General features: G+C 44.2%; 1 protein-coding gene across 1 annotated transcript; it reads right to left on the reverse strand.

The window, feature by feature from the left end:
* Positions 1 to 17,036: 17,036 nt before the first annotated feature.
* Positions 17,037 to 20,830, reverse strand: LOC144504072 (C-X-C chemokine receptor type 2-like). Its single transcript, XM_078229237.1, has 2 exons — positions 19,729 to 20,830; positions 17,037 to 17,167 (listed from the first exon to the last, which is right to left on the reverse strand). Exons 1-2 carry the CDS (start codon positions 20,828 to 20,830, stop codon positions 17,037 to 17,039), a joined length of 1,233 nt encoding a protein of 410 aa, XP_078085363.1.
* Positions 20,831 to 24,945: the final 4,115 nt, after the last annotated feature.

Here is a 24,945-nt window from a genome sequence, read left to right on the forward strand (position 1 = left end):
AGAGTTGAGGAACCACAAAGGCAAAAAAACCATAATGGGAGTTATGTACAGGCCTCCTGACAGTGGTCAGGACCAGGGGCACAAAATGCACCACGAAATAGAAAGGGCATGTCAGAAAGGCAAGGTCACAGTGATCATGGGGGATTTCAATATGCAGGTGGACTGGGTAAATAATGTTGCCAGTGGACCCAAAGAAAGGGAATTCATTGAATGTTTACAGGATGGCTTTTTGGAACAGCTTGTGATGGAGCCCACGAGGGAACAGGCTATTCTGGACTTAGTGTTATGTAATGAGCCAGACGTGATAAAAGATCTTAAAGTAAGGGAACACTTAGGAAGCAGTGATCATAATATGGTAGAATTCAGTCTGCAATTTGAAAGAAGGAAGGCAGAATCAGATGTGAAGGTTCTACAGTTAAATAAAGGTAATTACAGGCGCATGAGGGAGGAACTGACAAAAATCGACTGGAAGCAGAGCCTAATGGGAAAGACAGTAGAACAGCAATGGCAGGAGTTTCTGGGAGTAATTGAGGACACAGTGCAGAGGTTCATCCCAAACAAAAGAAAGGTTATCAGAGGGGGGATTAGGCAGCCATGGCTGACAAAGGAAGTCAGGGAATGCATCAAGGCAAAAGAGAGAGCCTATAATGTGGCAAAGAGTAGTGGGAAGTCAGAAGATTGGGAAGGCTATAAAAACAAACAGAGGATAACAAAGAGAGAAATAAGGAAGGAGAGGATCAAATATGAAGGTAGGCTAGCCAGTAACATTAGGAATGATAGTAAAAGTTTCTTTAAATACATTAAAAACAAACGGGAGGCAAAAGTAGACATTGGGCCGCTCCAAAATGACGCTGGTAATCTAGTGATGGGAGACAAGGAAATAGCTGAGGAACTTAATAAGTACTTTGCGTCAGTCTTCACAGTAGAAGACATGAGTAATATCCCAACAATTCAGGAAAGTCAGGGGGCAGAGTTGAATATGGTTGCCATCACAAAGGAGAAAGTGCTAGAGAAACTAAAAGGTCTGAAAATTGATAAATCTCCGGGCCCAGATGGGCTACATCCTAGAGTTCTAAAGGAGATAGCTGAAGAAATAGTGGAGGCGTTAGTTATGATCTTTCAAAAGTCACTGGAGTCAGGGAAAGTCCCAGAGGATTGGAAAATCGCTGTTGTAACCCCACTGTTCAAGAAGGGAACAAGAAAAAAGATGGAAAATTATAGGCCAATTAGCCTAACCTCAGTTGTTGGCAAAATTCTAGAATCCATCGTTAAGGATGAGATTTCTAAATTCTTGGAAGTGCAGGGTCGGATTAAGACAAGTCAGCATGGATTTAGTAAGGGGAGGTCGTGCCTGACAAACCTGTTAGAGTTCTTTGAAGAGATAACAAATAGGTTAGACCAAGGAGAGCCAATGGATGTTATCTATCTTGACTTCCAAAAGGCCTTTGACAAGGTGCCTCACGGGAGACTGCTGAGTAAAATAAGGGCCCATGGTATTCGAGGCAAGGTACTAACATGGATTGACGATTGGCTGTCAGACAGAAGGCAGAGAGTTGGGATAAAAGGTTCTTTCTCAGAATGGCAACCGGTGACAAGTGGTGTCCCGCAGGGTTCAGTGTTGGGGCCACAGCTGTTCTCTTTATATATTAACGATCTAGATGACGGGACTGGGAGCATTCTGGCCAAGTTTGCCGATGATACAAAGATAGGTGGAGGGGCAGGTAGTATTGAGGAGGTGGGGAGGCTGCAGAAAGATTTAGACAGTTTAGGAGAGTGGTCCAAGAAGTGGCTGATGAAATTCAACGTGGGCAAGTGCGAGGTCGTACACTTTGGAAAAAAGAATAGAGGCATGGACTATTTTCTAAACGGTGACAAAATTCATAATGCTAAAGTGCAAAGGGACTTGGGAGTCCTAGTCCAGGATTCTCTAAAGGTAAACTTGCAGGTTGAGTCCGTAATTAAGAAAGCAAATGTAATGTTGTCATTTATCTCAAGAGGCTTGGAATACAAAAGCAGGGATGTACTTCTGAGGCTTTATAAAGCACTGGTTAGGCCCCATTTGGAGTACTGTGAGCAATTTTGGGCCCCACACCTCAGGAAGGACATACTGGCACTGGAGCGGGTCCAGCGGAGATTCACACGGATGATCCCAGGAATGGTAGGCCTGACATACGATGAACGTCTGAGGATCGTGGGATTATATTCATTGGAGTTTAGGAGGTTGAGGGGAGATCTGATAGAAACTTACAAGATAATGAACGGCTTAGATAGGATGGACGTAGGGAAGTTGTTTCCATTAACAGGGGAGACTAGGACGCGGGGGCACAGCCTTAGAATAAAAGGGAGTCACTTTAGAACAGAGATGAGGAGAAATTTCTTCAGCCAGAGAGTGGTGGGTCTGTGGAATTCATTGCCACAGAGGGCTGTGGAGGCCGAGACGTTGAGCGTCTTCAAGACAGAAATTGATAAAAACAAAATGGCAGCCAGTTTCAGTGCCAGAGGCCCCTTCGATGAAGAGGCATAGAGCTGGATACCTTATACAGAGAACTTCAGTTCTTACCTGGTGGCAAATAATGTGGATGAGGACTTGGTTGTACTGGTTTTCTTGAGTACCTTAGGAGCAAGACCATCGCTATTTCAAGGAGTTTGAAACAACTGGACGAACTGGCTGATGATATTTACTGAGAATTCTGCGATGCGTTAAATGCTCATTTCACTCCTAAGCCATTAGTGATTGCTGAGCTTTTTCAATTCTACAAACAAGACCAACTCAAAGGGTGTCCATTGTGCAGTTTATGGTAACTCTGAAGAAACTGGCTGAGTGCTATGAATTTGGAAACTCCAGGATGCTTTACAGGACCAGCTGGTTTCTGGATTCCAGCATGAAGCCATTGAGCAGAAGTTATTGGCTGAAAGTAATTTATACTTTAAGCCGGCATTAGAGATCACAACATCCATGGAATTAGCCGCCAGAGAAGCAGCACAGTTGGGTGTCAGCACCCAAGTACACATGGTAGCAGAAGCCCCGCTATCAGCATGTGCAACACCCTAATGATGTCATCATAAATCATGTGATCACCTTTTAAAGCAATCTTGCAACCACTTTAATATATAACAGTGATAATGATCATAATCCCGTTGGCATAATTATAGAAGATGACAAAGATAGAATGAAAGTTAGATTCATATGGTTCTTAATGAATACTTCACGTCTGCCTTCACAAAGTAGGAGGACAATGCAGATGTTGTCGTTGAGGAGGAGTGATAAAGATAGGGAGAGATGAAGTATTAATGGGATTAACATTCCTGAAAGGGCATACATCACCAGGGTCGCTCCCCAGGCTGTTAAAAGCAGTCAGGAGGAAATAGCGGGAGGTTTGACTACCATTTTAGTTTGGAGGATTGTAAACATTGTACCATTGTTTAAAAGGGGAATGAGGGATAGATTGAATAATTACAGGCCAGTCAGTTAAGCTCAGTAACCTCAGACAGAGGAAGAAATCAGAGCTCACTTGGGGGACATAGAATCCCTGCAGTGCAGAAAGCGGCCATTCAACCCATCATGTCTACACCGACTCTCTGACAGAGCATCTTACCCAGCCTACATAAAGGGCAAAAGAGTAACAAGGGAGAGAGTAGGGCCTCTTAAGGATCAATAAGGTCATTTATGTGCGGAGCAACAAGAGATGGGTGAGATCCTAAACAAATATTTCTCATCAGTATTTACTGTTGAGAAAAGCATGGCTGTTAGGGAACTTGGGGAAATAAATAGTGATGTCGTATAACAGAGAAGGAGCTGTTGGAAGTCTTAAAGCGCATCAAGATAGATAAATCCCCGGGACCTGATGAAATGTATGCCAGGACACTGTGGGAGGCTAGGGAGGAAATTGCGGGTCCCCGAGCAGAGATATTTGAATCATCTATAATCACAGGTGAGGTGCCTGAAGATTGGAGGGTGGCAAATGTTGTGCCTTTGTTTAAAAAGGGCTTCCGGGGAAAGCCTGGGAACTACAGGCCGGTGAGCCTTATATCTGTGGTGGGTAAGTTGTTGGAAGGTATTTTGAGAGACAAGATCTACAGGCATTTAGAGAGACAAGGGCTGATTAGGGACTGTCAGCATGGCTTTGTGAGTGGAAAATCATGTCTCACAAATTTGATTGAGTTTTTTGAAGGGGTAACCAAGAAGGTAGATGAGGGCAGTACAGTTGATGCTGTCTACGTGGACTTTAGCAAGGCATTTGACAAGCTACCACATGATAGGTTTGTAGTGGGGAAAAATAAAGGAATGGTTACCTGACACACAAAACGGTTGCCTGGCACACAAAGTGGTTACCTGGGAAAGGGACATTAACAGGCACTGGCTTTTAGCACAGACAGCTACTTAAAGTTAAAACATGCAGTAACCGAAATGCTGCAGGAAGCTAGTCAGAGCTTGAGGCATTTTAAAGATAAGAGCAGACCCAGGACAATAAGGTCTGATAATAAGATCAGCCATAGATGGGAACATAAATACATAAATGCAACAAAACCAACCACTGAATGTATAGATCGAAACTAGTTATTGATAGAGGAAATGTATCCATTCTATGAACAATGCTATGTTAACTGCCCATGTCTGCACCTGTCTAATTGTAACGATGTGTTAACTATTGATCACCACGATCTGTCTACTCAACTATAACGATGTGTTAAACGGCTAATGTCTGGACTACCTATTGTCTGAAAGGTATAAAAATGATCAATTGTATGATTGAGAAGGTAGCTGCCAAGTACTGCGGAGTACCAGTGCTTTCTCCCAAAGCTTCGTATCTGAAATAAAACTGTGTTATTGAACCTCCAGTCTGACTCCGGTGGTAAATCTCCACAACAAGTTGTTGCATAAGGTTAAATCTCACAAGATCCAGGGTGAGGTAGCCAAATGGATACAAAATTGGCTTGATGACAGAAGCCAGAGGTCTCACATTTACTGTGTTTACCCCAGTCCAATATCGGCATCACCACATCTTGATGACAGAAGGCAGAAGGTGGTTGTAGAGGGTTGTTTTTCAAATTGAAGGCCTGTGACCAGCGGTGTGCCTCAGGGATAGAACATAGAACATTACAGCGCAGTACAGGCCCTTCGGCCCTCGATGTTGCGCCGACCTGTGAAACCAATCTAAAGCCCATCTAACCTACACTATTCCAATATCATCCATATGTTTATCCAATGACCATTTAAATGCCCTTAATGTTGGTAAGTCCACTACTGTTGCAGACAGGGCATTCCACGTCCTTACTACTCTGAGTAAAGAACCTACTTCTGACATCTGTCCTATATCTATCACCCCTCAACTTAAAACTATGTCCCCTCGTGCTAGCCATCACCATCCGAGGAAAAAGGCTCTCACTGTCCACCCTATCTAATCCTCTGATCACCTTATATGCCTCTATTAAGTCACCTCTTAACCTTCTTCTCTCTAACGAAAACAGCCTCAAGTCCCTGAGCTTTTCCTCATAAGACCTTCCCACCATACCTGGCAACATCCTGGTAAATCTCCTCTGCACCCTTTCCAATGCTTCCACATCCTTCCTATAATGCGGCGACCAAAACTGTGCGCAATACTCCAAGTGCGGCTGCACCAGAGTTTTGTACAGCTGCAACATGACCTCATGGCTCCGAAACTCAATCCCTCTACCAATAAAAGCTAACACACCGTACGCCTTCTTAACAACCCTGCCAACTTTCAGGGATCGGTTTATTTGTCATTTATATTAATGATTTGGATGAGAATTTAGGAGGCACGGTTAGTGAGTTTACAGATGACGCCAAGATTGGTGGCATAGTGGACAGTGAAGAAGGTTATCTCAGATTGCAACGGGATCTTGATCAATTGGACCTGTGGGCTTACGAATGGAGTTTAATTTAGATAAATGCAAGGTGATGCATTTTGGTAGATTGAACCAGGACAGGACTTACTCAGTTAATGGTAGAGTGTTGGGGAGAGTTATAAAACAAAGAGATCTAAGGGTACATGTTCATAGCTCATTGAAAGTGGAGTCACAGTAGACAGAGTGGTGAAGAAGGCATTTGGCATGCTTGGTTTCATTGGTCAGAACATTGAATACGGGAGTTGGGACATCTTGTTGAACTTGTATAAGACATTGGTAAGGCCACACTTGGAATACTGTGTACAGTTCTGGTCACCCTATTTTAGAGAGGATATTATTAAACTAGAAAGAATGCAGAAAAGACTTACTAGGATGCTACTGGGACTTGATGGTTTGATTTATAAGGAGAGGCTGGATAGGCTGGGACTTTTTTCTCTGGAGCGTAGGAGGCTTAGGGGTGATCTTATAGAGGTCTATAAAATAATGAGTGGCATAGATCAGCTAGATAGTCAATATCTTTTCCCAAAGGTAGGGGAGTCTAAAACCAGAGAGCATAGGTTTAAGGCGAGAGGGGAGAGATACAAAAAGGTCCAGAGGGGCAAATTTGTTTCACACAGAGGGTGGTGAGTGTCTGGAACAAGCTGCCAGAGGTAGTAGTGGAGATGGGTACAATTTTGTCTTTTAGTAAGATGAGTAAGATGGCTATCAAGGGATATGGGCCAAGTGTGAGCAATTGGGACTAGCTGAGTCATTAAAAAAAAGGCAGCATGGACAAGTTGGGCCGAAGGGCCTGTTTCCATGCTGTAAGCCTCGATAGCTCTATGACTCTACATGTGACTCCAAACCCACAGAAAAGTGGTTGACTCTTAACTACCCTCTGAAATGGCTTAGCAAGCCACTAAGTTCAAGGACATTTAGGGATGGGCAATAAACGCTGGTCCAGCCAGCAACACCCTCATCCCATGAATAAATAATAAAGTGAGGGACCTTGGCATGAAATTCTACAGATCACTAAATGTAGCAGGACAAGTTGATAAGGTGGTTAAGAATGCATTTGGAAAACTTTTCTTCTTTAGCCGAGGTATGGAATATAATAGTAAGAAGTCTCACAACAAGGTTAAAGTCCAACAGGTTCTTTTGGTATCACGAGCTTTTGGAGCTCTGCTCCTTCATCAGGTGAGTGGAGAGGTGGGTTCACAAACACGGCATATAGAAACAGAGACTCAATTGCAAGGTAATGGTTGGAATGCAAGTCTTTACAGGTAATCAAGTCTTCACAGGTACAGACAATGCAAGTGGAGAGAGGGATAATCACAGATTAAAGAGGTGTCAATTGTCTCACATCGGCGAGACCATGCAGACGCTACGACAGCGGATGAACGGACACCGTGCAACAATCACCAGGTAGGAGTGTTCTCTTCCTTTCGGGGAACACTTCAGCAGTCAAGGGAATTCTGCCTCCGATCTTCGGGTAAGCGTTCTCCAAGCTGGCCTTCAAGACACACGACAAAGCAGAATGCCGAGCATAAGCTGATAGCCAAGTTCCGCATCCATGAGGACAGCCTCAACCAGGATCTTGGGTTCATGTCACACGACATGTAACCCCCACCATTTGGCCTGGGCTTGAAAAATCCTACCAACTTCCCTGGCTTGACACATGTCAACACAGCCTACCATTGACACATGTCCACATCATAGAATATAATGGCAGAAGTTATAATGGAACTGTATAAATCATGATTAGGACATAAATGGAGTACTGGTGTGCAGTTCTGGTCACCTCACAGAAAGGATCTATTTGCACTTAAGAGGGTACAGAGGAGATTTGTGAGGGTGTTGCCAGGACTGGAAAATTGCAGCCATCAGGAAAGATTGGCTAGGCTGGGGTTGTTTTCCTTGGAACAAAATAGGCTGGGAAGAGATTTTATTGAGATGTACAAAATGTACAGGGGCCTGGTTAGAGTGGATGTGAAGAGCCCATTTGCCTTAGCAGATAGGTCAGTGGCTAGGGGACATAGATTTAAAGTGATTAGTAGAACAATTAGAGTGGAGATGAGGAAAGATATTTAGACACCTAAATGAGTTGAGAGCTTCTGCCTCCACTACCCTTTCAGGCAAAGAGCTCCAGACCCCTAAAACCCTCCTGGTGAAAATATCTTTCCTCAGCAGTGAAAGCAGGATATATCCTTGGATCTGCAGATGGAGTTCATTGACATCAAACTTGAGAACGTTATTCAAATTTATCTGGTACATTCTGTGCAACACAAATGCCAACAGCTCCGAGAAGAAACGACAAAACATTCCACACTGCAGAAACTATGGAAACCCATGATTGAAGGATGGTCAATTCTGCATGTACATGAATATGTGAGTCCATTTTGGCCTTGCCAGGGTGAGCTAGGCATCTCCCGGCAGTTATTTTTAAAGGCAGGCAGGTCACCTTATTTGAACCGTTTTGCTTTTTTAAGTTCATCCCTCACACATGACAGTCTATTGACTGGGTATGAACAACAATATTGAAGTAGTCGTCAAGAAGTGTGGGACATGTCAAGAGCATTTGCCAAGTCAGCACAAGGAATCACTGATTCCACATGAAGTTCCTATCCATCCTTGGTCCAAAATCACATCTGATTTTTCATGTCGATTAAACTGTCTTCATCATCATCCTGTCTCCTTTATCCAGTGCCCCATTATTTGACAATTGCACAGTACATTCACAATCCAAGGGTGGAATTTTACAAATCAAAGGAGTAGCAATGGGTACCCGCATGGATCCTAGCTACGCTTGTCTTTTTATGAGTTATGTGAAACATTCCTTGTTCCAGGCCTACCCTGGTCCCCTCCCACAACTCCTTTACCGGTACACCGATGACTATTTTGGTGCTGCTTCATGCTCTCATCCAGAACTCGAAAAATTCATCAACTTTCCACCCCTCTATCGCCTTTACCTGGTCCATCTCAGACACTTCCCTTCCCATCCTTGACCTTTCTGTCTCCATTTCCAGCAATAGACTATCTACCAATATCCATTACAAGCTCACTGACTCTCACAGCTACCTGGACGACAGCTCTTCACACCCTACATCCTGTAAGGACTCCATCCCTTTCTCTCAGCTCCTTCGCTTCCATCGCATTTGTTCCGATGATGCCACTTTCCAAAGTGGTGCTTCTAATGTGTGTTCCTTTTTCCTCAATCATGGATTCCCATCTACAGTTTTCGACAGGGCCCTCAACAGCATGCAGTCCATCCCCGCACCACGACCTTCACCCTCTCCCCACCCTCCCAGAACAAGGATAGAGTCCCCCTTGTTCTCACATTTCACCCCACCAGCCTGCACATGCAAAGCATAATCTGCCGCCATTTTCGCCAAGTCCAGCGTGATGCCACCACCAAACACATCTTCCCTTCACTCCCTCTGTCAGCATTCCGTAGAGACCGTTCCCTCCAGGATAACCTAGTCCACTCCTCCACTATACCCAACACCTCTCCCATCATTCATGGCACCTTCCCATGCAATCACAGAAGGTGTAACACCTGCTCTTCCATGCTTCCCATCCAAGGCCCAAAACACCTATCCCAGGTTAAGCAATGTTTCACTGACACCTCTTTCAATTTGGTCTATTACATTCGCTGCTCCCAATGTGGCCTCCTCAATATCGGAGAAACTAAGCGTAGACTGGGTGATTGCTTTGCTGAGCACCTTCGGTCTGTGCGCAGTCAGGACCCTGACCTCCCGGTTGCTGCCATTTTAACACACGATCCTGCTCCCATGCTCACGTCATAGAAATCATAGAAACCCTACAGTGCAGAAGGAGGCCATTCGGCCCATCGAGTCTGCACCGACCACAATCCCACCCAGGCCCTACCCCCACATATTTACCCGCTAATCCCTCTAACCTACGCATCACAGGACTCTAAGGAGCAATTTTTAACCTGGCCAATCAACCTAACCCGCACATCTTTGGACTGTGGGAGGAAACCGGAGCACCCGGAGGAAACCCACGCAGACCCGAGGAGAATGTGCAAGCTCCACACAGACAGTGACCCGAGCCGGGAATCGAACCCGGGACCCTGGAGCTGTGAAGCAGCAGTGCTAACCACTGTGCTACCGTGCCGCCCCTGCCGCCCCGACAAGGACATGTCTGTCCTTGGCCTGCTGCAATGTTCCAATGAAGCTCAACGCAAACTGGAGAAACAGCATCTCATCTTCTGGCTAGGCACTTTACAGCCTCCGGTCCCAACTGCGAATTCAACAACTTCCGATGATTTACTCTACCCCACCTCAAATCCTTTGTTTTCATTTTATTTAATTTTTTACTGTTCTCTATCTTTTATTTCTTTATTGTCTTTCTTCATTTTTTTCTCCCCCCATTCTTTCCTGCTACTTTATTCCCCCTTTCCTTACCTTTTCTCCCCCTTTGCGCTTCCCCTTTTCTATATTTTACCTCTCTCCCACCCATTCCCCCTCCAACCCTCCCCCCCCCCCCCCCCCCCCCCGCCCGACCTGCTCTCGCCACCCCACATCTTTATCTGTCACAGCTTACCCTCTGATTTAGCTTCTCTGCCGTTTGGCCATTCACACCCTTTATTCTCTGTGGACAGCTATTAACAATCTTTTCCCCTGGTTTCTGTGGCTATGACTCATCTTTCATTCCCTCCCCCTGTAGTATGAATATCTCCCAGTTTCTATGCCTTTTAGCTTTGACAAAGGGTCATCTGGACTCGAAACGTCAGCTGTTTTCTCTCCTTACAGATGCTGCCAAACTTGCTGAGATTTTCCAGCAATTTCTCTTTTGGTGGAATTTTCCCATTTTCTTCACTGAGTGGTGCAGTGGGCAGGAAAAACATTGTTAAAGCCATCGGCTCCAATGCAGCGGGCGGCACGGTAGCACAGTGGTTAGCACTGCTGCTTCACAGCTCCAGGGTCCCGGGTTCGATTCCCGGCTCGGGTCACTGTCTGTGTGGAGTTTGCACATTCTCCTCGTGTCTGCGTGGGTTTCCTCCGGGTGCTCCGGTTTCCTCCCACAGTCCAAAGATGTGCGGGTTAGGTTGATTGGCCAGGTTAAAAATTGCCCCTTAGAGTCCTGTGATGCGTAGGTTAGAGGGATTAGTGGGTAAAATATGTGGGGGTAGGGCCTGGGTGGGATTGTGGTCGGTGCAGACTCGATGGGCCGAATGGCCTCCTTCTGCACTGTCGGGTTTCTATGATTTCTATGATTCTATGATGTATTGTTCAGTTCATAGCCAAAGAAAAATGAAGGGCTGGGACACAAAACTTAGGTTGTAATAAAATTTTTAAAAATATGAAAAGATAACAATAGAACCCCCCCCCTCAAACACCCACACCCTTGATCACCCCTCCAACAATCCCTCAGAACGCTCCCCCATTCACTTCCCCACAGAACATCACCACACACCAACATTCCCACCTCAGGAACTTCTGCAGTAATGTCCTGAGATGATTGCCCTCCAACAACCCCACAGCCATCTTCATTTGTGCTAAGTATGACTCCAACAAGTGGGGAGTTTTTGCTCTGATTCCCATTGACTTCAGTTTTTTCTCAGGCTCCTTGATGCCACACTCAGTCAAATGCTGCCTTGATGTCAAAGGCAGTCACTATCACCTCATCTCTGACCATATTTGGACCAAGACTGGAATGAGTTCCTCAGCTGAGTAGCCCTGGCACTCATTACTACTCACTGTGTAAACAGGTTCTTCTTCACATCCTCCCTATATCGCTTGACCAAAATCTTAAATCTGTGTCCCCTGGCCCTTGTATCATCAACTAATGAGTACAGATTTTCTTGGTCTACCTGACTCTATCAAATCCCCCCTCAATACCCTTTGCTCTCAGGAGAACAATCCCACCTTCTGAAATCTAACCTTTTACTAAAAGCCTTCATCCCAGGAACCATACTGATAAATCTTTCCTGTACCTCAGAAGGACCCTCGTATATCCTTCCTAAAGTGTGGTGACAAGAATTGGATGCAATACTCTCCTTGAGATATAACCTGGCTTTATAAAGGTTTACCACATTGTCCTTTTGTATTCAATGGGCTTGATGTTACCATCGCATTGCACCTCTTTTTGGGCGCAAAAACTTGGTAAAGTCAGGCGTGAGGCGAGTAGCACAATCTGCGCCCACCTCTGCGCTGGTTCCCCCTTTACCAAGGCCTGAAAATGACCGCGATCAGGACCATGCCCAAAACGGGCGCGACGGCCATTTAAATGCACTTAAATTGACTTAATGGGCTGCACGCCCAACCTTACCGGCACTTCCCCCTTTAACACCCAGTTCACCCATCCAGAATCGGCGCGAAACCAACATGCTCCACAAAAGTCCGATTTCAGGCGCTCCAGTTAGTGAGGAGGTAGCTGCCTAGTGTCCACTGCCACTCTGCTTGAGATCAGTGGGGGTGAAGGGGAGGTCTGCTGCCACTCTGCCTGAGATCGGGGGAGAAAGGAGGGGAGGGGCCCGTAATCAGTCTGGGTGGCGGAGTGGGTGGGGGTATAAGGGGGTCAATAATGTTGCGGGGGGGGGCAATGTCTGTGGGGGCCAGGGGGAAGCATTATCTGGCCTGGGAGCGATGTGGCAGGGGAACCGCATTCTTATCATTTTTTTTCTGTGCATTAAGTCCCGCCCTCAGGCTTCTGCAGCGCAATTCGGAATCTCTGATATTTTTCCAGGCAGTGTGTGTATGGAGGCGCCTGAGAACGGGTCTAAAAGTCGGATCTGAAACACTCCCAGTTTCAAGTCCACCCAGCACTTTGAATCAAAATGGTAAAGTAGGGCCCAATATTTCTGTTTATGAAACTTTATGAAGCCCAAGATCTTACATGCTTTGCTTGTTACTCTCATTATGGTCTGCCACCTTCAATACACTTTGTCTTGGGTGGCATGGTGGCACAGTGGTTAGCACTGCTACCTCACAGCGCCAGGGAACTGGGTTCAATCCCCAGCTTGGGTCACTGTCTGTGTGGAGTTTGCACATTCTCCGGGTGCTCCGGTTTCCTCCCACGGTCCAAAGATGTGCGGGTTAGACGGATTTCCCATTCTAAATTGTCTCTTAGTTTCAGCGAGATTAGCTAGTATAAATGCATAGGGTTATGGGGATAGGGCCTGGGTGAGATTATGGTCAGTGCAGACTCAATGCGCTTCCTTCTGCACTGTAGGATTCTATGATTAACCACCAGGCCCCTCTGTCCCTGCACACACTATGGAGCTGTACCATAAAGTTATTGTCTCTCCCTATCCCTATGTAAGGCTTCTAGAAAAAGTGAGAGGGCATGGGATACAGGGGGCTGCTGCCCGGTGGATCCAGAACTGGCTTGCCCAAAGGAGGCAGAGAGTGGGTACAGATGGGTCTTTTTCTAAATGGAGGTCGGTCACCAGTGGTGTGCCCCAGGGATCTGTTCTGGGACCCTTGCTGTTTGTCATTTTCATAAATGACCTGGATGAGGAAGCGGAGGGATGGGTTGGTAAGTTTGCCGACGACACGAAGGTTGGTGGGGTTGTGGATAGTCTGGAGGGATGTCAGAAGTTACAGAGGGACATAGATAGGATGCAAGACTGGGCGGAGAAGTGGCAGATGGATTTCAACCCAGATAAATGCATAGTGGTCCATTTTGGTAGGTCAAATGGGATGAAGGAGTACAATATAAAGGGAAAGACTCTTAGTACTGTAGAGGATCAGAAGGACCTTGGTGTCCGGGTCTATAGGACTCTTAAATCGGCCCCGCAGGTGGAGGAGGTGGTTAAGAAGGCGTATGGTGTGCTGGCCTTTATCAATCGAGGGATTGAGTTTAGGAGTCCGGGGATAATGATGCAGCTATATAAGACCCTCGTCAGACCCCACTTGGAGTACTGTGCTCAGTTCTGGTCGCCTCATTACAGGAAGGATGTGGAAAAGATTGAAAGGGTGCAGAGGAGATTTACAAGGATGTTGCCTGGATTGAGTGGCATGCCTTATGAGGATAGGCTGAGGGAGCTCGGTCTTTTCTCCTTGGAGAGACGAAGGATGAGAGGAGACCTAATAGAGGTGTATAAGATGTTGAGAGGCATAGATCGGGTGGACTCTCAGAGGCTTTTTCCCAGGGTGGAAATGTCTGCTACGAGAGGACACAGGTTTAAGGTGCTGGGGGGTAGGTACAGGGGAGATGTTAGAGGTAAGTTTTTCACACAGAGGGTGGTGGGCGAGTGGAATCGGCTGCCGTCAGTGGTGGTGGAAGCGAACTCAATAAGGTCTTTTAAGAGACTCCTGGCTGAGTACATGAAGCTTAATAGGATGGAGGGTTATAGGTAGGTCTGCAAGGTAGGGACGTGTTCGGCACAACTTGTGGGCCGAAGGGCCTGTTTGTGCTGTAGTTTTTCTATGTTTCTATGTTTCTATCCCTTCTGCCAAAATGCACCCCACAACTTTAGCTGTATTAAATTCCATCTGCCTCATCCAAAGTTTTGCTGCCCATATCCTAACTTGCATCAAGTCCTGTTTGTCCATCACCCCGGTGCTCAATGACCTACATGGTCCCATATCAGACAACATGTCCATTTTAAAATTCTGATCCTTGTTTCCAAATCCCTCCGTAGCCTCATCCCTCCCTATCTCTGTGATCTCCTTCGGCTTCACAACCCTCCAAGATGTTGGTGTGCATCCAATTTTGGCCTTTTGCGCAAACCAGATTTTAATCACTGCAACATTGGTGGCCTGGGCCTTAAACTCTGTAATCCTTCCCGCTAAACCTCTCCACTTCTCTATCCTATTCTATATCCTGAAAACTATTTTGAAGACTTAGCTCTTCCATTAAACTTTTGGAGACTTTTTCTCATATCTCCTTGTGTGGCTTGGGGTCCAGTATTGTTTAATAACACTCCTGTGAAGTGCCTTTGAATCTACTATGTTAAACGCAAGTTGTTGTTGTTAGAGTACAAGGTGAGGACAGGCCCATGCTTGGTTAACCCATGAATGTTAACTAGCAGTGATCACATATAAATAATTGTACATGAGGGCAACTGAATGCAGCCCTTTGATACTTGTTGAAAAGGAGAACTCTAAACTTGGAAAGAACACCCACAGTGCAGAAAGAGGCCATGCGGCCCATCGACTCTGCACCACCTAACCTACAAAGCTTTGGACACTAAGGGGCAATTTAGCAAGGCCAATCCACCTAACCTACATATCTTTGGCTTGTGGGAAGAAACAGGAGCACCTGGAGGAAGCCCACACAGACACGGGATGGAAATGCAAACTCCACACAGGTAGTCAGCCACCCGGGTCCCTGGCACTGTGAGACAGCAATGCTAACCATTGTGCTACCGCACTGCCCAAAGAAAGTAAAAATGATTTTTGCTATCATTCCATAAATTATTTGTTGCTGCAAACACAACAGAACCCGGTTATTTTGGGTTAAATAGTGAGCAACAGGAATATTTGCTTCCTTGCTTCAACTTCCTCTGTTGCTATGAAACCCCACCCAAAAACAGTTTGAAATCTGTGCTGTTTCATCAAGTTTTTCAAAAATTGCAACATCTGTTCTCAGGAAGTGAAAACAGGACACATATGTTACTTCAGGAAAATTGCTCCTTGTCAGTACTTGAGTGCTAAGCATGTAAGTCTCAGGTTTACTGCTTTCAGGCACATTTAAATCATGGTCTTCACCAATTAGCCTCCAACTGGAGGTGTTTCAACTCAGTTCACATGTGTTTTTAACCCAAATAATCCCTTCTAATTGTATGGAATTCAAGGAAACAATTTCAGGAAAAGTCTTGCATTAATTGAAGGTGGCAACACAGGTGGAGAAGGTGGTGAAGAAGGCATATGGTATGCTTGCCTTTATAGGACGGGGTATAGAGTATAAAAGCTGGAGTCTGATGATGCAGCTGTATAGAACGCTGGTTAGGCCGCATTTGGAGTACTGCGTCCAGTTCTGGTCGCCGCACTACCAGAAGGACGTGGAGACATTGGAGAGAGTGCAGAGAAGGTTTACCAGGATGTTGCCTGGTATGGAGGGTCTTAGCTATGAGGAGAGATTGGGTAGACTGGGGTTGTTCTCCTTGGAAAGACGGAGAATGAGGGGAGATCTAATAGAGGTATACAAGATTATGAAGGGTATAGATAGGGTGAACAGTGGGAAGCTTTTTCCCAGGTCGGAGGTGACGATCACGAGGGGTCACGGGCTCAAGCTGAGAGGGGCGAAGTATAACTCAGACATCAGAGGGACGTTTTTTACACAGAGGGTGGTGGGGGCCTGGAATGCGCTGCCAAGTAGGGTGGTGGAGGCAGGCACGCTGACATCGTTTAAGACTTACCTGGATAGTCACATGAGCAGCCTGGGAATGGAGGGATACAAACGATTGGTCTAGTTGGACCAAGGAGCGGCACAGGCTTGGAGGGCCGAAGGGCCTGTTTCCTGTGCTGTACTGTTCTTTGTTCTTTGTAATGAATTGGGCAATCTATTTTAGAAATGTTTATATTGCTATAATATTTTCATTCGGTCTTCAAAAGAGACAGTAGACCTTTTTTCCAAGTATAAACATGAAGTGAATTTATTAAATAAAAAATGAACAAACAAGTAATCTAACAATGATGTTTGACACAAATATTTTCATCTAAACTTCACAGAATGCTAAAATAACAAATAGCGTAAATCAGGAATTGGCCATTCAGCCTTTCGAGCCTCTTCCATTATTAAGTTATATCGTGGCTAATCTATATCTCAAGTCCAGTCTTCTGTCCTTCTCTATCCCTTGATACACTTGACCCCCAGCAGCCACAGCCTTTTTAGGATTTAACGATCTATTGTGTGAAAATGTGATTGTCCATTTCATTCCTAAATATCTTGGTTGTAATTTTAAGACCACATTCCTTTGTTCTGGACACCCGCACCAATTGGCTTCTCTGTATTCACCCTGTTGAATCCCTTTACCATTTGAAACACCTTAATTAGATCTCATTTTAACTCAAGAAAGTACAAACCAAGATATTGCAACCTGTCCTCACAATTTCACCTTACAACCCTTAATATAATTCTGGTGAATCTGTGATGTATCCTAGCAAATTGAAGAGCTCATCTAACCTCCTGTACTTGACTCAACAGAATCGACTTTCCTTCTTGGGCATCTGACAGCTGCAGTACACCAACCAGAGTGGAAGTATCTTCTGTGCTTTTCACCTCTGGCTCATTTGCCTGACCTCAGTGAATGCCAGGTGCAAGCTCATCTCCTGGCCAGACTTGGTGCCAGGAGACCTGGGAATAAGAGTGCAGCTCTGCTTCTGACCTCCATCATTGGGACCATCTCCTGGAAGAGCATCGGGAAGGTTGAGGTAAGAAATAGTACACTATAGTTACAGTGTAAAAGTAAGGAGCCTCCCAATTAATGAGGAGTTTCTTCTCCTCGACATCTTTGGAATTCTCTTCCACAGAGAGCAGTGGAGGCTGGGTCATTGAATATATTCAAGGCTGAGTTAGATAGATTTTTCATTGACATAGAAGTCAAGGATTATGAGGAACGGAGAGGAAATTGGAGTTAAGGCCACAAACAAATCAGCCAAGATCTTATTGAAAACAAGACAAGCGCAAGGGACCAAATAAGACCATAAGACCATAAGACATAGGAGCAGAATTAGGCCATTCGGCCCATCGCGTCTATTCCACCATTCAATCATGGCTGATATTTTTCTCATCCCCATTCTCCTGCCTTTTCCCCATAACCCCTGATCTCCTTATTAATCAAGAACCTATCTATCAAATGCGAGGTTATTCACTTTGGAAGAAATAATAGCAAATTGGATTATTATCTAAATGGAAAGAAATTACAACATGCTACTGTGCAGAGGGACCTGGGGGTCCTTGTGCATGAGACGCAAAAACCCAGTCTGCAGGTGCAACAGGTGATCAAGAAGGCAAATGGGATGTTGGCCTATATCGCAAGGGGGATAGAATATAAAAGCAGAGATGTCTTGCTGCATCTGTACAGGGCATTGGTGAGGCCGCAGCTGGAATACTGTGTGCAGTATTGGTCCCCTTATTTGCGGAAGGATATATTGGCCTTGGAGGGAGTGCAGAGGAGGTTCACCAGGTTGATACCAGAGATGAGGGGTGTTGATTATGAGGAGAGACTGAGCAGATTGGGTTTGTATTCGTTGGAATTTAGAAGGCTGAGGGGGGATCTTATAGAGACCTATAAGATAATGAAGGGGCTGGATAGGGTAGAGATGGAGAGATTCTTTCCACTTAGAAAGGAAACTAGAACTAGAGGGCACAGCCTCAAAATAAAGGGGGGTCAGTTTAGGACAGAGTTGAGGAGGAACTTCTTCTCTCAGAGGGTGGTGAATCTCTGGAATTCTCTGCCCACTGAAGTGGTGGAGGCTACCTCGTTGAATATGTTTAAATCACGGACAGATGGATTCCTGATCGGTGGGGGAATTAGGGGTTATAGGGATCAGGCGGGTAAGTGGAACTGATCCACTTCAGATCAGCCATGATCTTATTGAATGGCGGGGCAGGCTCGAGGGGCTAGATGGCCTACTCCTGCTCCTATTTCTTATGTTCTTATCTCTGTCTTGAAGAAATTCAATGACCTGGCCTCCACAGCCGTCTGCGGCAAAGAGTTCCACAGATTCACCACTCTCTGACTGAAGAAATTCCTCCTCATCTCGTTTTAAAAGGTCGTCCCTTTAGCCTGAGGTTGTGCCCTCTAGTTCTAGTTTTTCCTACTAGTGGAAACATCCTCCCCACATCCACTGTATCCAGACCTCGCAGTATCCTGTAAGTTTCAATATGATCCCCCCTCATCCTTCTAAACTCCAACTAGTACAGACCCAGAGTCTTCAACCGTTCCTCATACGACAAGCTCTTCATTCCAGGGATCATTCATGTGAACCTCCTTTGGACCCCCTCCAAGGTCAGCACACTCTTCCTTACATATGGGGCACAAAACTGCTCACAATACTCTAAATGGGGTCTGGTCAGAACGTTATGCAACCTCAGAAGTACATCCCTGCTCTTGTATTCTAGCCCTCTCGCCATGAATGCTAACATTGCATTTGCCTTCCTAACTGCCGACTGAACCTGCACGTTAACCTTAAGCAAATGGTCTACTCCTGCTCCTATTTATTATATTCTTATGTTCTTACTGCTTGCTGATCCCTCACCTTCAACAGATAGTGCCAAGGTAAGAAACACTGAGACCTGATGATGAGTGTGTGAGTAATACAAACTGGGAGGCATGGCCCTCTTGAAAGCTTTTCTAGATTAACCAATTGTTTCAGACTGAGTTCTGGTTGAATGTTCTTCGTAAAATTAAGTCAAGCTCTTCTCAAAAAAAGAACAGCTCAAGAAGGAACTCATTTTACTGGAGTGTTTTAGTCTGAAAAATGAGAAGACCTTGGAGTACAGGATCACATAGGCAACCTCTGTATACCAAAATAAAGGTGCCGAAGATCAGTCCTGGGAATTCTGTGAATGAAGCATTGACCTACATGTCCATAGTTGTGTTAATTAAATTCCATTACATGCAGGGTAAAAGAAGCAAATGTTCCTTTTGACTATTCTGTGACTGAGTAATATGGGTATCATTATAGCAAAACAGAGTCAATGTTCAGTGTGAGCAATCAGAACATTATCCAACCAATCATATGGTTATCCCTTATCATCAAGTGCAGGACACCAATGTGATCTGAACCATTACTGAAAAACATCTATATATCTTATTTTCTGTTAGATATTAATTCATTGTACCACCTCAAAACTATTTACTGTGTTCAGAATTGAAACCTTTACACCACTGTTTAGTTCAATGTTTTAGTTCTCAGAAACTTTGACTATTAGTGCTTCCATGTTTTTTATCTGCTGTCTCACTGACTGATCTGACATTTCTATCAGGAGTAACATACATGCTAGTTGAAATGAGTCCAGATTCAGTGATGGAGGTTACAGATCTCCTGTGCTTTGACATAATGGTTTGCTTAATGATCCCTTTCTTAATGAAAAGTTTGACCACATTCCTCCTGAATTTCACCCCAATGAATGCATATAGGATTGGATTAATGCAGCTGTGCAAGATACCCAACGTTTGGGTTATAGACAGAGCTCTGTCAATATGATTACGCATGTCACAAGTTTCATCAATGAGTTTACTCCTCAATAGTGTGTCAATGAGCACAGTAATATTGTACGGCAGCCAACAGATGAGAAAAGCCAGCACCACTGCTATGATGATTTTCATGGCTTTCTGTTTCCGGAATCCCTTTGTGTGACACAGTTTCTGGATCATCATACTGTAGCAGAAGATCATGACAGCCAGTGGGATGAGGAACCCAATAAAGTGCCGCAAAAACCTGGTGGTTACTCTCCATGTTTCAGCCGATTTACCTTCGAGTATCTCATAACACATGATTTGGCCAGAATATGTATATTCACCCTTGTACAGAATAGGTAAAGACAAAACAATAGCCAACAGCCAAACAGAAGCACAGACCAGTTTGATTAGAAATGGTCTCTTCTCTTTGTGGGTCCGTATAGAGTTGGCAATGGACAGATAGCGATCAACACTGATACAAGCCAGTAGCAGAATCCCACTGTAAAAGTTAATTTCCTGTAACATGCTGATGATCTTACACATGGCATCACCAAACACCCAGCCAGATATGGCATCCACTGCCCAAAAGGGCAAAGTCACAGCAAAAAGGAGATCAGCTATTGCCAGATGAAGTAGGTAGATATCTGTGGATGATATTGTGCGTCGATTGTAAAGTACAACAACCATTACAACCATGTTCCCTAACATAGCCAGGAAACAAACCAGACTATGGACAATTGCAGTTGTCATGTTCATTGACCCATTTGCTATGGGTGTACAGGGTGACATATCAGGATAAATCATGTAGTCATCATAATATGTATAGTTTTCAAAAAAATCACCAAAGTCGATATCACTAAGTTTGAAATTTTGGGTGTCCATTTTCTGAAATAAAGAATAGAACAGGGAGTAGGATTAATCTTGAGGTAAAATATCAGATTTGTATTGTTATACCATATATAATGAATACTAAAGATTTATTTGCACTGAACTATTTTTCTTATGATAGTATAATCACTTGATTCTTCAAAAACTCTGTATTGTTCAAATTCTGATCTCGTGCGCATCTCCAACTCTTACACTCTCTGATTGGCGACCGTGTCTTAAGATGTCGAGGATCTAAGCTCTTGAATTCCCTCCATAAAGCCTCTTACCCTCTGACTTTTTAAGCTGCAGATAAACCTGCTTCTTTGGCTAGCTATTGGTCACTTATCCTAATGTCTCCTCATGTCCACTATAAGTCAAAGTGTGCCCTTATTTCTCCAATACTTAAGCAAATATAGTGAGATCAAGAATGGAACAGAAACCTGTGGCTTTGTGCTTTATTGAAGTATACAGCTACCATCACTTAGAGTTAATGTTAGTTCACGTTGCCAGCACTATGCAGCAGAAGGTGAATTGAATATTCCTGCATTTAGAGAAAATGCACATTTTGTAATTGTTGGCAGTCTGCTGGACCGTGGCTCAAAAATAAAGATGCAACTCCTGTGCTAACCTGTAACCAGGGTGACTTCCTCTTGAGGAAAAAAAAAGGAATGCTTTGGTGAGGGGGCCATACAAGCAGGCAGGGGCTGTCCTTGTAGACCTGTGAGTGAGTGGGAGGTGGGTTTGAGGTGATGGTGAACCTGTCAGATTGGGCCACCAGGAGCAGCGCTAATGATTAAAATTTAAAGATCTGAATTCATGGAATCATAGAAACCCCACAGTAGAGAAGGAGGCCATTCGGCTCATCAAGTCTGCATAGCCAACAATCCCATCCCAGACCCTATCCCTACAACCCTGCACATTTACCCCACTAATCCCTCTAACCTACACATCCTGGGGCACTAAGGGGCAATTTAGCATGACCAATCAACCTAACCCACACATCTTTGGACTGTGGAAGGAAACTGGATTATTGAAAAAACAAAATCCAAGTGACATTCAACCCAGGATGTGCAGGTTGGGTGGATTGGCCATGCCAAATTGCCCCTTAGTGTCTCAAGATATGTAGGTTAGGGGGATGAGTGGGGTAAGTACTTAGGGTTACGGGGAACAGGTCTGGGTGGGATTGCCCCTTAGTGTCAGGGGATTACATGGGGTTACAAGGATAGGACCTGGGTGGGATTGTTGTCAGTGCAGACTCGATGGGCCGAGTAGCCTCCTTCTGCACTGTCGGGATTCTATGAGCACATGGGATTCACGCTGCTTGTAATATAAAGTTACCCTTGAAACTCTACTTTCTAGAAAGTGATACATTTCCACATGTTCCTCTGATGAGATTTGATGAACTGAGAGCAGACAGTCAAGAATAAACCTTCAAAAGATGCTAGTTGGCTACAGAACTATACATCAAATGGATTGTAAAGAAATGTCGTCCTGGCATTTTCATTGACTTGACTCATCTATATTCACAGACCCTTCTGAACCTTGCCATCTCACATGGCCTCCCTACTTTCATTATTACACATTTGATCATAGACAATGCCATCTCCAATCACTTCTATGCATCCCTCACCAGTCATAACACCCAATCTATTCTAACCAACTTCCTCCTCCTTATGGTCTCGTCATTAGAATCATTAAACAATACAAAGCAAATGGAAATCATTGAGCTGATTGTGCCTGTCCCTGAAAGGGCTATTAAATCCCACTCTCCATACTCTTTTCCAATAACCCTGATATATATGTAATTAATCAAATATATATGCAATACGTCCCTTAACTTGCTCTGCTCTAAGAGAACAACCGTAGTTTCTCTAGTCTCTTCACCTAACTGATGTCACTTTATTTCTGTTTTATTTACCTTTTCTGAATCTTATCCTGTAATATATTCAATGGAATGTTTCCTTTCATTTCAGTTTTAAGTTTTTTAGTGTCACAAGTAGGCTTATGCAATATCTTTTTAAAGTTACTATTAAATCTGTTTCCACTGCCTTTTAGGCAGCACATTTGAGATCACAATTAGGTGCTGCATTAAAAAATTGTGCTTTTCTCCATTTCTTTTGCCAGTTATCTTAAATCTGCTGTATTGGCCACTGGAAACAGTTTATCCTTATTCACGCTAACAAAGCTGCTCATAATTTTGAATGTCTCTTAACTTGCTCTGCTCCAATGAGCACAACCTTAGTTTCTCTAGTCCCTTCGTCTATTTGGTGTCATTTTACTGTTTTATTTACCTTTTCTTAATCTTATCCTGTCAGCTATTCAATTAAATGTTTTTTTTCATTAAGTTTTAAGTTTATTTATTAGTGTCACAAGTAGGCTTACATTCAGCACCGAGAGCAATTTTTTTCACATTTTGGTTCAGCAACCCTCCACTGTATGGGAGCAGTCACATGGCAGTATATTTCCATGAAATGGTCAATTAGTGGCATCCATTTCTTTTTTAATTATTCATGGGATGTGGGATTCATGGACTGGGCCAACATTTATTGCCCATCCCTATTTACCCTTGAACTGAATGAGTTGCTAGGCATTTCAACCAGACCAAGTAAGAATGGCAGAATTCCTTACCTAAAGGACATTAGTGAACTAGATGGGTTTTTAGGACAATTGACAAATGGTTTCATTGTCACCATTAATCCAGATGTTTATTGAATTCAAATTTCACCATCTACCTTGGTGGGATTTGGCCCCAGATCCCCAGAACATTACTTTGTGTCTCTGGATTATGAGCCCATAGAATCACAGGAGGTGATCTTACCAAAAAAAAAATTCTAAGTGCCGAACAAGCATGAAAATGGGAGAGAATCACGCACTTTTTATTGGCGAGAGAAAAAATAAAATCAAAAATCAAAGAGTAGGCCCACTCAAGAATAAAGGAGGGAGGTTATGCGTAGGGCCAGAGGAAGTGGGTGAGATCTTTAATGAGTATTTTGCATCGGTGTTCACCAAAGAGAGGGACACGGGGGTGTTGAGGTTAGGGAAGGGTATGTGAATACTCTTGGACAGGTCAATGTATTGAAGGAGGAAGTGTTGGGTGTCTTAAAATGCATTAAGGTAGACAAGTCTTCAGGGTCAGTTGGGATTTTTCCCAGGAGCTTCTGGGAGGCAAGGGAGGATTTATTTGCATTTGGAAGTGAATGGACTTGTTTGTGATAGGCAGCATGGAGTCATTTTGTGGGGGGAAGGTCATATTTCACCAACTTGATTGAGTTTTTTTGAGGAGGTGACAAGAATGATTGATGAAGGAAAGTTGGTGGATGTTGTCTACATGGACTTTATTAAGGCATTGACAAGGTCCTTTATGATAGGCTGGTACAAAAGGTAAAGTCTCATGGCTAGGGATCAGTTCTGGGACCTTTGTTGTTTGTAATGTATATAAATGATCTGGGGGAAAATGTAGGTGGTCTGATTAGTAAGTTTGTGGATTACACAGAAATTGGCAGAGATGCAGATAGTGACAAGGATTGTCAAACGATACAGCAGGATATAAATAGATTGCAGACTTGGGCATAGAAATGGCAGATGGAGTTTAATCCAGACAAATGTGAGGTGATGCATTTTGGAAGATCAAACTCAGGTGTGAATTATACAGTAAATGGCAGAACCCTTAGGAGCATTGACATAGAAACATAGCAACAAGAAGCAAGAGTAGGCCATTCATTCCTTCAAGCCTGCTTGGCTATTCATTTTGATCATTGCTGATTATTGAATACAATATCCTGATTCCCCCCTTCCCCCCATATCCCATGATCCCTTTAGCCCAAGAGCTTTATCTAATTTCTTCTTGAAATCAGACAACATTTTGGCCTCAACTACTTTCTGTGGTAGTGAATTCCACATATTCACCACTCTCAGGGTGAAGAACTTTCTCCTCACCTAAAAGGTTTACTCCTTATCCTCAAACTATGACCCCACTTCTGGATTCCCTCACCACTGGGGACATGTTTTGTGAATCTACCTTGTCAAAGCCTGTTAGAATTTTATAAGTTTCTATGAGATCCCCTCTCACTCTTCTAAACTCCAGTGAATATAATCCTGACTGACTTAGACTCTCCTCATATGACAGACCT

Source organism: Mustelus asterias, chromosome 14, assembly GCF_964213995.1.
Source record: "Mustelus asterias chromosome 14, sMusAst1.hap1.1, whole genome shotgun sequence".
In the NCBI taxonomy this organism is placed as follows: Eukaryota; Metazoa; Chordata; class Chondrichthyes; order Carcharhiniformes; family Triakidae; genus Mustelus; species Mustelus asterias.